Source organism: Heterodontus francisci, chromosome 1 (genome assembly GCF_036365525.1).
Source record: "Heterodontus francisci isolate sHetFra1 chromosome 1, sHetFra1.hap1, whole genome shotgun sequence".
NCBI lineage: Eukaryota > Metazoa > Chordata > Chondrichthyes > Heterodontiformes > Heterodontidae > Heterodontus > Heterodontus francisci.
The window spans coordinates 91,408,636-91,425,819 of record NC_090371.1 but is presented as its reverse complement, the minus strand read 5'-3'; the positions used below and the strand labels follow the sequence as shown (position 1 = coordinate 91,425,819).

At 44.6% G+C, this 17,184-nt stretch overlaps 1 protein-coding gene across 2 annotated transcripts in view; it reads right to left on the bottom strand.

The window, feature by feature from the left end:
• Positions 1-17,184, bottom strand: part of parp8 (poly (ADP-ribose) polymerase family, member 8) — a 475,386-nt gene that overhangs the window by 215,829 nt on the left and 242,373 nt on the right. For both annotated transcript variants that reach the window (XM_068032748.1, XM_068032749.1), the window contains one exon: positions 10,634-10,728. In XM_068032748.1, coding sequence (XP_067888849.1) covers positions 10,634-10,728 — 95 coding nt within the window. The remainder of the gene's footprint in view (positions 1-10,633; positions 10,729-17,184) is intronic.

The following is a 17,184-nucleotide window of genomic DNA, read 5'->3' as shown; positions in this document are numbered from 1 at the left end:
GCATGAGGGGTTCATGGGTGAAAGAGTCATGTAAATGGAAAGGGCAGCATTTGTTGTGACAGTGAATGAAGATAAACTTCCATCTCACAAGATCCCCTTCCTCTTGTTTAAGGTCTTTGGTGCTACAATTCAACTCTGCCTCTCTCAAGGGGCTTGAGGTGACGGATCAAGTCTGAAGATTTGCCAGCTGAGCACTGTGCACCTGGGTACTAGCTTGCTAAAGGAAGGAAGACGACAACAGGGCTGCATAAAGGAAAGTCTTTATTGGTCAACCTGCAATTGGTCATTATGATCAAAGGAAAAGCGAAGTATAAGGGCATCGCAAGCCTCCCTTACATGTATCTTATGGTGTCTTTCCTTTTGTCCTTCATCTGGCGATGCTTGGCCAGCATTGTGCTCCTCAAAATCCTCATTGTCCAACGCTTCCCACCTCTATAGCGACAGGCTGTGCAGGGCACAGCAGACCACCACGATACATGAGACCCTCACAGGGGTATACTGAAAGGCTCCACCGGACCGATTTAGGCCACTGAATCTTATGTTGACCAGACCAATGGCTTGCTATATGGTCACTCATATTGTCCTAAGGCAGGTGTTGTACCTCTTCTCTGCATCTATGCTTGACAGAGGTGTCAGTAGCCATGTCCTCAGTGGGTAGCCATTATCTCCAGGGATCCATTCTTGAAGCACGCGGGAGGCCGGAAAAGCTCTGGCACCTTGGACTGCTTCAAAATATAGGCATCGTGGAAACTTCCCAGGAAGCAAGCATAGACCTGCAGGATCAGTTTATGATGGTCACAGACTAGCTGTACATTGAGGGAGTGGAAACCCTTCCTGTTGATTAAGGCTGCTGGTTAGTGTGCAGGAGCCTTGATGATCACATACGTACAGTCGATGACCTCCTGCACCTGGGGAAATCCAGTGATGGCCTCGAACCTGATGGACCTCTCAGCTTGAGAACTGGGATCTGTGCAGAAATGCACAGTCACTGGCCGTCCCGAAAAGGGTATTGACGACCTCCTGGATGTACCAATGGGCTGCTGACTGTGAGATCCCACACATGTTCCCAGTGGATCCCTGGAATGATCCAGAGGAGTAAATGTTCAGTGCCACGGTGACCTTCAGTGCCACTGGCATTGGATTTCCACCAAGACCCCTGGGGCACAGCTCATCCTGCATCACAGTGCAGAGGTCAGTGGTGGCCTCCATGGAGAGGCGGAGACTTGGTTGGCACTGCCTCTCGGGCATCTGTAGGTAGTTGAGCCTTGATAGGGATATAGATAGGTTAAGTGAGTGGGCAAGAACTTGGCAGATGGTGTTGAATGTGGGAAAGTGTGAGGTAATCCATTTTGGTTGGAAGAATAAAAAGGCAGATTATTATTTAGATGGAGAAAGACTACAAAATACTGCATTAGAGAGGGATCTGGCTGTTCTTGTACAGGAAACACAAAAAGTTAGCATGCAGGTGCAGCAGGTAATTAGGAAGGCAAATGGAATTCTGGCCTTTATTGCTAGGGGCTTAGAGTTTAAAAATAGGGAAGTCTTATTACAACTGTACAGTGTGTTGGTGAGGCCACACCTGAAGTACTGTGTACAGTTTTGGTCCCCATATTTAAGGAAGGATACACTAACATTGGAGGCAGTTCAGAAAAGGTTCACTAGGCTGATTCTTGGGATGAAAGGGTTGTCTTACCAAGAACAGCTAAACAGGTTAGACCTTTAATTCATTGGAGTTTAGAAGAATGCGAGGTGATCTTATTGAAACATACAAGTTTCTAAAGGGGCTTGACAGGGTAGATGTTGAGAATATCTTTCCACTGGTGAGGAAATCCTGAACCAGGGGATATAGTTACAGAATAACTTAGTTGCATGCTTGAGAAAATGTGTGTGCTACATCCAATTTTCTGTCCACTAATTTCAATAGATGAAAACATTTCATGTAGTACACCGACGTTTTCCAATCAGCAATGGTGTGCCTGACTCCATTTGTGGTGGACATTTTCATGAAAAAATTTGCTAGATAATCTAATTTGAAAGAATTGGATAAGTACTTTAAAAGTACAATAAGAATATGGGGAATGTGCAGGGAAATAGGAATACATTCTTTAAGTCCAGCTGAAGCTCATGCACTGGCACAGGCCCAAAGGACAAATGCTCTCCTTCTGTGCTATAATTTCTATGACACTGAACATCTTCAGAACATATGAAGGATATGCAAACTAAAAAAAGAGTTAAAGAGATTGCTTTGAACCAACAAATTTTGAAGTGCAGTCCCAGATCTATATACAGATGAGTAGTTGTGATAAGGCACATCCATCATTTGAAAGAGTTTTGTAACCAGTACTGCAATGAGGCCAGTATTCCTACCCTGCAACCAATGTGGATCATAAACACTGATCCACAGGCCCAATTTTTTACAGTTCCAGCAGTGTTCCAGTGACAATTTGTCCGTCAGTGTAAACTGCTGTTGAGTTGGGCATTAACAGCAGCTTTTCATTTAAACCTGGGCTCCAGGAAGACACATATCAAATAATAAGGAATTTGACTGTTTTGCCATATGGAGGGTAAGTTAGCTGTCTTGAAGGCCAAGATTGAAGGTATAGTTCATTCATCGTCAAGCACAACCTCAATCTGGCATGATTCAGACAGTGTACAACCTCTACTCTATTGTGCCACATTTATCTTTATGTTCTAGTTCTACACTATTTAGTGATGTTTTAATTTTCTTATTAGAAACTGTTTCAATTTCAGGATTTTATTTATGGAGAGTTCATTTCTGAAACAGAGGCTATCCAGGGAAAATACAAAAAGAGTGAAATTGGTCACGGGCAGTGGTGCACAATGGGCACTAGGGAATCAGCAGGCCATTTCACAGCATGCCCGATTCTCTTTTCCAAATTTACACTATGACCCATCTCACAGTCTTTTGGAAGAGTAAGTGCCAGAAACAACTCAACTTTCCATGTCTTTCGTCATGTTTGTATTTCTTCATGCCAGGCAGCATCCTCATGAATCTTGCAATTTGTCTGCCTGTGCAAACTTGCCACCGCTTCCAGATTAGCTGCCACTCCCCAGCACTTTCTCCCAGTTCAGTGTTGTCACCTACATCCTGAACCTGGCTGCAAGGAGACAGGGACATAACTGCAATAACATTTGGCGATGTCACCTGATCAATAGCCACTTGTCTAAAGCCTCAATATCTTTCCCATTGCGTGGAGTTCAGTACAGCATACAGTACTCTAATGGAGGTCTTATTAAGGTTTCATATAGCCTCATTATTACCTGTTGGCTTTTATATTCTATTCCTCTTGAGATAAAAGCTAGAATTCTATTTGTTGTTTTTTAGTGTTATCAACCTAAAGTGCTTATTTTAACGTTCGGTGAACCAGTGCCCCCAAATCTGTCTGTTCCCTCCCAGCACTGATCAGATTGTAATTACTGCTGTTACTTTTTTTTCACCAAAATGTATCATCTCCCACTTACTGATATTGAATTACATCAGTTACATCTTAGTACATTACCTCATTTTATCAATATCTCTTTTCAATTTCCTCTGGTGGTCTGAAGAATTTACTACATCTTCTATTTTGGCATCATTGGCAAATTTTAACACTACTCCCTACAGCCCCATATCCAGATCAGTGTTATGCACAAGTAAATGAATTGATTCCAGAACCCTATGAGACACCACAACCCATTTTCAACCAATCTTTTTAAAACACTGCCTTAACTCCTTTTTTCTTTAAATTAATTTTTAATCCAATTTCCTATCTTCCCCCTAATTCTATACCCCTTAATTTTCTCTAATCACCTTCCATGTAATACCTTGTCAAAGGCTTTCCTAAAGTCCATGTACACTGATCTAATGCATTTCCCTATTAACCACATCATGGTAATTTCATCCTTAATTGAAAACTGTAAAATGTTTCCTACCACAGATGTTAAACTAACCGGCCTGCAGTAACCCAGATTAAACAGATACTAAAATGGAAACTCACCAGTCCTCCAGCATAGAACCACACTCAACAGAGCCCTGAAATATAGTTAATAGGGTCTCTGCAATTCACTCCTATCTGGAATCACTTCTCTTTTTACTGATATATTCATAAAATACCTTTGTGTTCTTCTGATTTTTAAAAACTTTTGCCTCATACTTTTCCCTCAGCTTTGCTGATTCCAGTTATAACCTTTTTTCTTACTGTCACATATTCTCCTTTAGTCTTTTCATTATTATCATTATAGCTTCATAGGTCCTCTTCTGAGAGAAGATTCAAAGAATGCAAAGGAATGCAGTTGATTGTATAGCTGACTTAACTGACAGGATTTCCAGAGAAGATAGGCTACCTCCATACATGCTGATCACCTTGCCCAACCACCTCTTCCACAAAAAGTGATGCTGGGACAGAGTGCTGGAGTGTAAGGTGGAAGAAGCAGTACTTCAAAAGTTAATGGAAGATTGAGTGAAGGGTGGAGTGGGTTCTGCCCTAGTTTCTGGCCCCTCCACTCCCAAAATGCTTGATATTCACCTCAAGAAGCTGAAGTTCTAAACTATGCTCTGGAATACAATATCCACATGCCGAAATAGCTGCAGTCAGACTTTGAGATTATTTAGGTAATTATCTTCTAAAATATCATCTGTCACTTGTAAGCAAGGAAAATTAGATTTCATACAGGCAGGCAATTATCTGTGAACGATTTCACATTAATATTTCAGCAGAAATGTGCATCTAGTTTGTCTGATGTACAGTTATCACAAAAACCATTGCCACCTTTACATCCAATATGGAAGCTTTTTGATTTGTTTGATACAAACTGTATTGTGTGAAAGTAGCAACAGACAACACTGGACTTAAAATAAACAATGACAGGTGTCAGATAATGACCATAAGGAATTAGAAGTTGGTAGAATTCATGTCCCAATTAGATTTTGTTTTCTATATAACCAATGCTTCACAGGAACTAACAAATGGAAATAAATAGGTTTTATCTATATAAAGTTAATAGTAAGAAAAGGTAGAAGCAATTTACAAGATTATTTTTTGCTTACTGGGTGGCATAGCTTGGAAACAAAAGAAAGTATAGGGCAAGAAAAAACTTTGCCATCCGTCTGACTGATCCCAAAATCCAATAACTCTCAATCATCCATTGCCTCAAATATATATCCAATTCTTTCTTCACTTTCTCCTGCAAAATCACCAAGCCTCTTTGTGTTTTGATATATATCTAATCCAATTCTTCCTTCACCTTCTCCGCAGTATCACCCTCCCTGGGGAATCTATTCCACGTGTTCATTATCCTCTATCTAATGTGTCCAGGATCAATGAGCTTGTGTTAGAACATGCATCAGTGACCACTGATCCTGACCCCACTGGAGTATCCAAAGTCAGGGCAGGATCACATAATTAGATTGCTGGTGGGTACCCGCTCCACAATGGCTACCAACAAGGGGGTGGGGATGAAGGGTCAACCTGAAATGTTGGGCTGGATTTTACGTTGGGTGGACAGGAGCTGAACACCAACATAAAAGTTGGTGGTGAACCCACTTCCGCCTAGCCTGAGGATCCGTCTCACATTTTACGGGTCCCCAGGCTTTAATTGTTCCATGGCGGGACTTCCACCCGCTTGAGGGAGCAAGTCCCACCTCATTGAGCTGCCGGCCAATCATCGGGCTGGCAGTTCTTAGTTCCAGCAGCGCCACCAGGAGCAGTGACAACTGCTGGGACTGCAGCCCAGCCGAGGACATGGAGCCAGAAGTGCAGGTAAGTTTGGTTTGCTTCACCAGGGGTAATCGGTTGGGCCCCTGCGAGGCAAGGGTGGCCGTCTGGGTGAAGGGGGGTGTCTTGGCCCTTCTGGATGGTTGGGGAAGTGGGGGGGTGGCCCTCAATCAGGCACCCTGTGCCCATTTGTCAGGGCCCACCGCCGGGGCGCTGAGAGGTCGCAGGTTACACCGGGCGGCCTTTCCTGGCTCCAGGACACCCACTTGCCATGGGTAAAATCCCCGTGGAGGCAGCCAAAGGCCCTTAAGCGGCCGTTAATTGACAACTTAAGGGCCTTGATTGGCCTGGGGCGGGCGGCCCATTTTTCGCCCCGCCCCGCCACCCTACGTAAAGTGGGGCGGAGGCAGGAATGGGTTGGGAAGGCCTCCCGGAGCCTCCCGCTCCATTTCACGCCACCCCCACCCGCCACCATCCAGCTCACTGGGGTGGCATACAATTTTGGCTGTTAACTCTGTTTCTCTCTCTACAGATAGTGCCAGACCTGCTGTGTATTTCCAGCATACCAATATTTTATTTTTACATTCTCTAATCACCCTGGTTCAGTAAGTGATGAACAATGCTACATGTTGGACAATCCAGTCATGGATAATTGGTTTAGGCACTAATTCTGGTAGTGCTGTTGCAATCATAAAACAATTAGAAAGCATAGAATGAGAAAACTCTCTAATTTAATATCCTGAGGGCAATTTCCACACAAATACTTTCTGATTCTGAAAGATATCAATCAAATTCCAGAATATTCATCTGTTCTCACAGCTCCACTATTCAATCCTGACTTGCAGCTCTCTGCAGACAAATTATCTTCACAGTATCTATAAGCCTTTGGAGATCTTCCTGAGGCATCTTGGCCTATAGGCAAACTTTGCCAAAGATGAATGGACAGATTAATGTTAGACAGGCAAAAATAAAGGGAAACAAAACACAAGGTGCAGACAAGTGATGGAGGAGCCTGTGCCTAAACCCTTCTTTGATAGCTACTGAAGTCAAGCTGATGCGACAGGATATTGAGAGCATGGTAGTCTGCTATGCCCCTTCAGGAACTATCCAAGTAGTGTAGCCTTTACAAAGAAATGGAGTCAGATTTTAGACCACAGCTGATATCAGGGGATGCTTTAGTGAATAGAAACAGTATAGAAACACAGATGAGTAGAAGTATGCCTATTTATACATATCCAATATATCCAAAAATGATACATCACAGAGAAAACATCTTCAGCAAACTGATTTTCATGCTAGAAGCTTCAATCCTTATTTTACATTTCTATGTATAATAAAACATTAATAATGGGACTCGGTTTGGATGAATTTATTTTCATATTTCCTGCAAAATCACCAAGCCTCTCTGTGTTCTGATATACATCTAATCCAATTCTTCCTTCACCTTCTCCGCAGTAAGATCCTGACCCCACTGCAGTATCCAAAGTCAGGGCAGGATCACATAATTAAATTGCTGGTGGGTACTTGCTCCACAATGGCTACCAACAAGTGATGGGGGTGGGGTCAGGATCAGTGGTCACTGATGCATGTTCGAACACATTGGTCCTGGACACTTTATCTCGAGGATAATGAACACGAGGAATAGATTTCCCAGGGAGGAAGATACTGCGGAGAAGGTGAAGGAAGAATTGGATTAGATATATATCAGAACACCTGCAGACATCACCATTAAAGGAATCCTCTCAATCTAGGTGAAGCTGGTATGTGATCACCGGAGATGTTTCATGCAAATCGGTGCCCGCTTCTCAGGCAGCTTCCATGACCCCTGGGCCAGTCCCAGTTGCCACCGCTGTTCACTGAACTGTCACAGATGGAGGGGTGGCTTCTTGGAGACAAGGGCTATCCCTTGCCGACATGGCTCCCGCCACCAGTGAGGGACCCCACCACTGCTGCAGAGGGGAGATACAATGCCAGCCACTGAGCTACAAGAGCCACCATTGAGCAAGTGATCAGTGTGCTGAAAAAGTGCTTTCAATGCCTGGATAGATAGGGTGATACCCTGTACTACAGGCCGAAAAGATCAGCTCCTTTCTTTGCTGCTTGCTGTGCTTTGCACAACTACGCACACAATAGGGGCCAGGCCTGGCATGATGAGGAGAGACGTCAACAGAATTCCTCCTCCGTCTATGAGGATGCTGAGGACCTACAACAGGAAAGGCGCATGGGAGGGGAGATGGCACCCAGGCTCTGCATGCAGGGCTAGCAGTGAGCTGGGGATATATGGCAGTCACATATCAGACAAAAGCTCTCTGTTCCATAGGAACGGACATGAGCTCTGCAAGCCACACATCACCCTTGCTAACCTGCTGTGCACCAGTCCACATCTGAAGCATCTCTGTGTAAATCATTAGTGACAGCAGCTGACTGAGCCAATGTCCATGTCACTGCATCCATGGAGACGCTCATGAGTAATGGTGGCATGGCAATGATGTTATTGCAGACGTTGGCTCTCCTGAAAGGCCAACGGTGCAAAGGGATGCGACATTGGTGCTACATGCTGGCACACATCATTCACACAGAGAAAAAGACACATATGTTGGCGAAGAACATTTAGTGAAAGACGTATTTACATTGCTGTGACACCTGTGCATTCCCATTTGTGTCAGTGTGTTTTCTGTGAACGCTTGTGAGTGCCCCTTCTCGGTGCAACCTCTGCACTAGCAGCCTGATTGGAGGAAGGCTGCTGATCTGATTGCTCTTTGGTTGTGGGTGACTTTGGTACTCCTACTCTGTGTGCCCGAGGCCTAGAGGGCTCCGGCTGGCTGGGAGAGTGATCGTTCATCCCCTTCTGGCATTAGACCCTTTAACGTTAGATGGCTCCATGGCTACTCACCTCCTCTGCTGTCTCCAGCCAAACTGCTTTGTTCAGGCGATAGGGCCTCTTCTTACTATTGCTGGTGAAAAGGATCTCTCGCCTTGCCAGACAGCCTGGAGGAGAGTGATCAGGGAGGCTTCGCTGCACTGTGGGCCACCCTGGAGCACCCCTTTGCTATCCTCGGCTTTTGGTGTGGTCCTTCAGATGTAAAGGTGACTCCACCATGTAACTGCTCTAACTTCTGACTGCAAGGTTTGTCTTGCACATGTTTGAAAACCAATGCAGGACTAGTGAGGAAATTTGTGCTGTTGTCATGGTTTTTCAACTATTACACATCAGTGCATGTTCACGAACACTTTGCTTCTGCAGCAATTGATCATAGTTATTGGCGTAATATTTCTTGTTAGCAATGCAGCTAAAATATGAACAATTTTTCCTGTTTTTTAACAAAATTCACTTAATTGCAGTTATATGTATTTTCGCGTAACAGTTAGCAGAGAAATGAATACAGATTCCAAATGCATATTAGCCTGTGGCTTTTCACAGTCAGATGATTAGAAGCCTATAGTATGTAAATATTCTTCAGTTATGGTTTTATTTCTGTTGTGTATTTGCCTTTTATGGTACATTTAAGTCTCACGTCCTGGAATGGGCGAAATTAAGATTATTCACAGAGGTGCGGAACGCCTACAAGAAGGAATGTAACACTTGAGTGGAAGAAGAGGATTGCAACTTCACAGGACACTGGGACACAGCAGGGTAAATATGTGGCAGCAAAGTAGAAAGTGCTGGGGAACTCAGCAGGTCAGGCAGCATCTGTGGAGAGAGAAGCAGGGTTAACTTTCCAGTCTGTGAACTTGGTCACAGAGCTAAACGTTAACTCTGCTTCTCTCCCCACAGATGCTGCCTGACCTGCTGAGTTTCCCCAGCACTTTCTGCTTGGCTGCCAGATTGGCAGCAGCCCCACTCTTCAACAGTGAGGTAAGCATTTATTTGGCAGTTGTCAGGAAGCAGGTGCTGGGGCACTTTAAATAGGGCCCCAGCACCTGCTACACAGCTGTCAACAGGTCCCTCACTGCGCCGGATGTCCCGCCTCTCTCCAGGTAATATTGGAGGGGGGGGGGGGGGTTGCTGCTGCCCATCGCAGTGATATAAACAAGCTCTCGCGCGTAATATCTCAGGGGGCTTGGTGCCGGCCACTGAATGCGGGCACGCCGCCAAGTTCAAAGGGAGCCACCGCGGAGCACAGCGCCTGAATAAAATTCAGGCCTAGGGGTTTGTGGAGAAAATAGCTACGCATTGTGGGTCGTAAATGTTTGTACTGCCCTGGTATAGGGAAGTACGAAGTGGTCAAGGTTTTGACAGAGCATAAACACCATAAATCACTTTAACAAGCAGTCATTGTGATATCCTTTGGTAACAGCTATGATTGTTTACAGTGTGAAAAGTTCCATCATGGCATCATCTTGCTTGATGACATGAAAGAACAAGAACAACAAAAAGAGTAATAGAAAACAGTTATCAGCACTGTCCCTACATTCCAGCTCTCACTATTTATAACATTCATTTTGACACCGATAAATGTGATCCTGACACTTTGAAGCAAGTGCTGAATAAATCCAACATTCAGCTGTTTTATTTATCTTTAAATAGGGAATGATGATAAATTACAGTCCTCCCAAGCAGCAATAAATATGTCAGGTACACTGATATCACCAAATGTCAGCATCCTTCAATCCTGTTCAAAAAATTGCAAGACCAAAGCAAAAATATTTCTTTGTTTGTGGTTACCTCCCAAGTAGGTTTCTGATTTAAATTTCATTGTTCCATGATTTGTCTGTTCCTCTTTCTTCCTTTGTCTCAAAGTTGAGAAGAAATTGGAAAAAAGAACAGATTATTGGTCACTCGATAGTTTTCCTAGCTTTGCTGTGACTAAACCACAAATGCACAGGCAGTAAAATGACTTAACAAGCTGAGAACACACTCAGCCTCACTCCCTATTATTGAAGGCTTGTTCATTAATAAGCATGATAATATAGCTTGCCTGAGGGATACTGCGCCAGGTCCATAGATCTCTCTCACAGCTGCCAGGTCAGCTTCAAGCTGCAGATGCTTATGAAGTTCACCATCATAGTTACCCTGAAATCACAAACACAACTGAGTTTATGTGCACTGAATTGGATTAAGTTTACCAAGTGACAAAATGCCTTCATTGCCTGAACACATGCAACCAAGAAGGCAAATTGTGTCCTTATTTCAAAAGACTATCCAGCATGTTAAAGGGATGATTCCATACTCTGATGTATCACAGGCACAGGACATGTAATTTTTCTAGCTTGAAAGAATATCATAGATGCATGAGATGACTCCCTGTTAGCACCACTCCACTTGGGGAGCAACCAGAATACTAAATTACCACTTAAAGCTCTTGCTTGTTTCTGAAAGGGTTAAAGTTGTTGCAGGCAGCATATATTTCACTTATAAACACACGGAAAGAAGGATGGGAGATGATTATCCAATCCATTAAAGCTGTCCCATACAGGCATGGTGTAGCCATGTGCACCACTGACCAGACCTCTTAGTCACAGTCTGGATAGATGCAAAGAAAAGAGAGTAAAAATAAAACCAATTTGGAAAGCACAATGATAAATTCCTCTCCATTGTCTAAATACATAGTATAGCCGGAACAGAATGGATGCATATGGCATTCAGTGTTGTCAGTGGTACCTTTTTATAAAATTGCAAATATATATCACCTTCCATTGCCTCAGGATGTCTCAAAGTACTTTACAGCCAATTAAATGCTTCTCAAGTGTGGCCACTGTTGTAATGCAGGAAATATGGCATCCAATTTTCACACAGCAAGGTCCCACAAACAATAATGACGAGATAATCTGCTTTTAGGTCTACTTATGAAAATTGCAATCAGGGTCTGAACAATTAGGATTTTCATTTGCATAATCAAGAGGGATAAAGCCTGAAACAAGGAGACACACTGGCTGCACAAGATCTCTTTGAAAATGGCAGTGACTGGAAGGACTGACAGCTTTAATGGGCTGATAAGTCAATTGAGGCATTCACTACCTCATTAATGCCAATTTGGCTGGACACAAATTGGCACTCTGGTATATAAAACACTGTGCCGAAGACAAAAATTTACCTTATGGTACTGTGTATTTCATACACAGCCCAAAGAGTACTTGTCACAATGTATTGCCAGTTCCAACATACTCCTCATCCACCCCAAGCTTTCACACAACCTTACAACTCTTTCTTTGCATATTATGACTATCCATGTCTCAGGCACAGCTTCAGGCTACAATGCATAATTGAAAATCTTGCCACACTTACATCTTCCATGACCAAAATGCTCAATTCATTGTGAAACACCTAGCTGCATGATGCACAATCACCTACTGGGTTGCGGGCTATAGGCACGTCTATCACTATTCAACCCCTCAAACTCTCAAGACTACTTTTTTGCTGGTACAAGATAGAAGCTCAAGGGCATACCACTAAATTGAAGAAGGGCTCCGCAATAAAGTCTCCTCTGACCAGCCAGCCCAAGGAGCTCAGGCAGGGACTATGGACTGGCCTACCTGGGTAATGATGGGACTGTGCCTCACAGACAGGCAGCTTTCTCTCTGATGAATGCCATGAACATCCTTCCTGTCTCCTTTGGATCCTAGAAGGCAAAAGTAACCTCAGAAGGAATGTCAATCCTGCACATGGGGTTGTTGCAGTGAAATTCCCCTGACTGATAAGGGGTAAAAGCAAAATTTAAAAAAATACTAAATTAAACTGAAATGTAATTTATAAAAACTGCTGAAGAAATATGATAAGAGCAAGCAAAGAGTCATAAAAACTCTCCAAACCCAGAGAGAACAGGGTTGGGGGTTGCAAGTGTGTGGGAAACTCAGAAGTGAGTGCAGCATGTCTGTCAGTGGCTTTTTAACCCAGCCTTGGGTGGATGCGAAGCCAACCTGCATGAATCGATTTCAACTCCAGTATTTAAAAGACAATGGAGTGCACACATTCAAAGGCTGCATCTCATTTTAGTGACACTTCGCTGAAGGTCATTCTGACGGCGCATCATCTTAAGAGTCATGCAGACGTGGATCAGCTCAGATGCTCAGACTTCATTAAGACTTGCAAGGAAGATAGTTGAATTTTCAGCTGGTGTCTCGCATGTCACAAGTGTGCAAGAGCAGATGGTGGAGACAGGGACAGCAGAGGAGATTCCTCATCACAGGACAGTCTAAGCTCTGCTCAGCTGGATGCAGTTGCTATACCTCGTGGGCCGTCAATGAACAGAATACTTCAGGAGAGCAACAAAGAATAAGCACTGTAATGGCAGGCATTCGAGCCGCACTGTGCATGCTTGCAGAGAGATTGGAGGAGTCTGCGTCAAGCATGATTGGCAAAATATTGCAGGCCTTTGCAATAATATCTTCACCCATGGAATGAGTGGCCATCTACACGGAGCATCAAATGCAGCAATCAAATGAGTTCATGCCCTCACCAAAGGCTTTCACACTATGAATGCCACCTTAAATAGGATTCATAATGCCCTAGCCTTGGCCCCCAGCGCCCCAATGATCTGCAGCAAAGTGTTCTCCAAATCATTGCGAGCAGGGAAGTGCGATTGGACCATGAGAGTGATGATGGAGAGAGGGTCATGGAAGAGGAGAATAATTTCAAAGTGCTTCCACTTCCACCTGTTTCCCCAGCCTTTGCTCAAAGCACTTCCATTTCTCACCTGCTGCGTCCCCCTCAAAGAACAAAGAACAGTACAGCACAGGAACAGGCCATTCGGCCCTCCAAGCCTGCACCGATCTTGATGCCTGCCTAAACTAACACCTTCTGCACTTCCGGGGCCCATATCCCTCTATTCCCTTCCTATTCATGTATTTGTCAAGATGTCTCTTAAACGTCGCTATCGTATCTGCTTCCACCACTTCCCCTGGCAACAAGTTCCAGGAACTCACCACCATCTGTGTAAAAAACTTGCCTCGCACATCCCCTCTAAACTTTGCCCTTCTCACCTTAAACTTATGTCCCCGAGTAACTGACTCTTCCACCCTGGGAAAAAGCTGCTGACTATCCACTCTGTCCATGCCGCTCATAACTTTGTAAACCTCTATCATGTCGCCCCGCCACCTCCGTCGTTCCAGTGAAAACAATCCGAGTTTTTCCAACCTCTCCACATAGCTAATGCCCTCCAGACCAGGCAACATCCTGGTAAACCTCCTCTGTACCCTCTCCAAAGCCTCCATGTCCTTCTGGTAGTGTGGCGACCAGAATTGCACGCAATATTCAAAGTGTGGCCTAACTAAGGTTCTGTACAGCTGCAACATAACTTGCCAATTTTTATACTCTATGCCCCGACCCGATGAAGGCAAGCATGCAGTATGCCTTCTTGACTACCTTATCCACCTGCGTTCCAACTTTCAGTGACCTGTGGACCTGTACGCCCAGATCTCTCTGCCTGCCAATACTCCTAAGGGTTCTGCCATTTACTGTATACCTCCCACCTGCATTAGACCTTCCAAAATGCATTACCTCACATTTGTCCGGATTAAACTCCATCTGCCATTTCTCTGCCCAAGTCTCCAACCGATCTATATCCTGCTGTATCCTCAGACAATCCTCATCATTATCCGCAACTCCACCAACCTTTGTGTCGTCCGCAAACTTACTAATCAGACCAGCTACATTTTCCTCCAAATCATTTATATATACTACAAACAGCAAAGGTCCCAGCACTGATCCCTGCGGAACACCACTAGTCGCATCCCTCCATTCAGAAAAACACCCATCCACTGATACCTTCTGTCTTCTATGACCGAGCCAGTTCTGTATCCATCTTGCCAGCCCACCTCTGATCCCGTGTGACTTCACCTTTTGTACCAGTCTGCCATGCGGGACCTTGTCAAAGGCTTTACTAAAGTCCATACAGATAACATCCACTGCCCTTCCTTCATCAATCATCTTCGTCACTTCCTCAAAAAACTCAATCAGATTAGTAAGACACGACCTCCCCTTCACAAAACCATGCTGCCTCTCGCTAATAAGTTCGTTTGTTTCCAAATGGGAGTAAATCCTGTCCCGAAGAATCCTCTCTAATAGTTTCCCTCCCACTGACGTAAGGCTTGCCGGCCTATAATTTCCTGGATTACCCTTGCCACCCTTCTTAAACAAAGGAACAACATTGGTTATTCTCCAGTCCTCTGAGACCTCACCTGTAGCCAATGAGGATGCAAAGATTTCTGTGAAGGCCCCAGCAATTTCTTCCCTTGCCTCCCTCAGTATTCTAGGGTAGATCCAATCAGGCCCTGGGGACTTATCTACCTTAATGCTTTGCAAGACACCCAACACCTCCTCCTTTTTGATAATGAGATGACTGAGACTATCTGCACTCCCTTCCCTTGGCTCATCATCCACCAAGTCCTTCTCTTTGGTGAATACTGATGCAAAGTACTCATTTAGCACCTCGCCCATTTCCTCTGGCTCCACACATAGATTCCCATCTCTGTCCTTGAGTGGGCCAACCCTTTCCCTGGTTACCCTCTTGCTCTTTATATATGTATAAAAAGCCTTGGGATTTTCCTTAATCCTGTTTGCCAATGACTTTTCATGACCCCTTTTAGCCCTCCTAACTCCTTGCTTAAGTTCCTTCCTACTGACTTTATATTCCTCAAGTGCTTCATCTGTTCCTAGTCTTCCAGCCCTTACAAATGCTTCCTTTCTCTTTTTGACTAGGCTCACAATATCCCGTGTTATCCAAGGTTCCCGAAACTTGCCAAACTTATCCTTCTTCCTCACAGGAACATGCTGGTCCTGGATTCTAATCAGCTGACGTTTGAAAGACTCCCACATGTCAGATGTTGATTTACCCTCAAACAGCCGCCCCCAATCTAAATTCTTCAGTTCCTGCCTAATATTGTTATAATTAGCCTTCCCCCAATTTAGCACCTTCACCCGAGGACTACTCTTATCCTTATCCACAAGTACCTTAAAACTTACAGAATTATGGTCACTGCTCCCGAAATGCTCCCCCACTTGAACGTCGACCACCTGGCCGGGCTCATTCCCCAATACCAGGTCCAGAATGGCCCCATCCATAGTTGGACTATCTACATACTGTTTCAAGAAGCCCTCCTGGATGCTCCTCACAAATTCTGCCCCATCCAAGCCCCTAGCACTAAGTGAGTCCCAGTCAATATAGGGGAAGTTAAAATCACCCACCACTACAACCCTGTTACCTTTACATCTTTCGAAAATCTGTCTACATATCTGCTCCTCTACCTCCCGCTGGCTGTTGGGAGGCCTGTAGTAAACCCCCAACATCGTGACTGCACCCTTCCTATTCCTGAGCTCCACCCATACTGCCTCGCTGCATGACCCCTCTGAGGTGTCCTCCCGAATACAGCTGAGATATTCTCCTTACCCAGTAATGTAACTCCCCCATCCCTTTTACATCCCCCTCTATTCCGCCTAAAGCTTTTAAAGCCTGGAACATTCAGCTGCCAATCCTGCCCTTCCCTCAACCAAGTCACTGTAATAGCAACAACATCATATTTCCAAGTACTAATCCAAGCTCTAAGTTCATCTGCCTTACCGGTTATACTTCTCGCATTGAAACAAATGCACTTCAGACCACCAGTCTCGCTGTGCTCAGCAACATCTCCCTGCCTGCTCTTCCTCTTAGTTCTACTGGCCTTAGTTACTATGTCCTCCTCATTTATTTCACTAGCTGTCCTACTGCTCTGGTTCCCACCCCCCTGCCACACTAGTTTAAACCCTCCCGAGTGACTCGAGCAAACCTTGCAGCCAGGATATTAGTGCCCTCAGTCAATACGCTACATACTGCCTTGTGTCCAATGCCCGAGCCTGCCACTGCACAGGCGCAGGTGGTGCAGTCATTGCCAGGGCCCTCATGGGCACCAAAACCCTAAGGCCAACAGTCAGGAACATCTCAGCAGTTAGTGCAGAGGTCTGAGGAGCATGCCTCTAACTCTGCTGAAGCCGCAAGGGTGGTACCATGTACAAGTGCTAGGAAGAGGAAGAATAAAGATTTGCAGTGCACAAGGGTATGCATGTGGGCATGTTGCACAATTTTAGATTGTTACATTTCTGTATTATTTTTGAGCCACATAAATATTATTTGTTTGCACCATTTTCCCGCTTAGCCTAATTTTGGTTGCTGCCTGTCAAGTGGCCTCTTCACTTGTGATGAATGATAAGTCAAGAATTGATGCTGAAAAATGGGGGACAGTGAAAGAGATGCTTGGTTGTTTGCAGGACTGCTTTGTGTTGGGGAAATGGGAGTGGGGTGGTGGGGGTGCTTTTTCATGTGGCTATAATATTGGGTGGGACTGGTGGAACCTAACTGACCCTCACAATAATGAAAGCATCCCAGGCAGCAATGTGAATGTGGTGACAGATTCTTCCTCCTCCACCTCCTCCTTAGTCTAAAAAGGCTCTGTACTCTGCCTTATTCCTCCTGCATGTCCAAATCTCGTTGCTGTGTAATGTGCAGAGTGCAGCACACCACAACTATTCTGGAGGTCATGACTGATATGTACTAAAGGG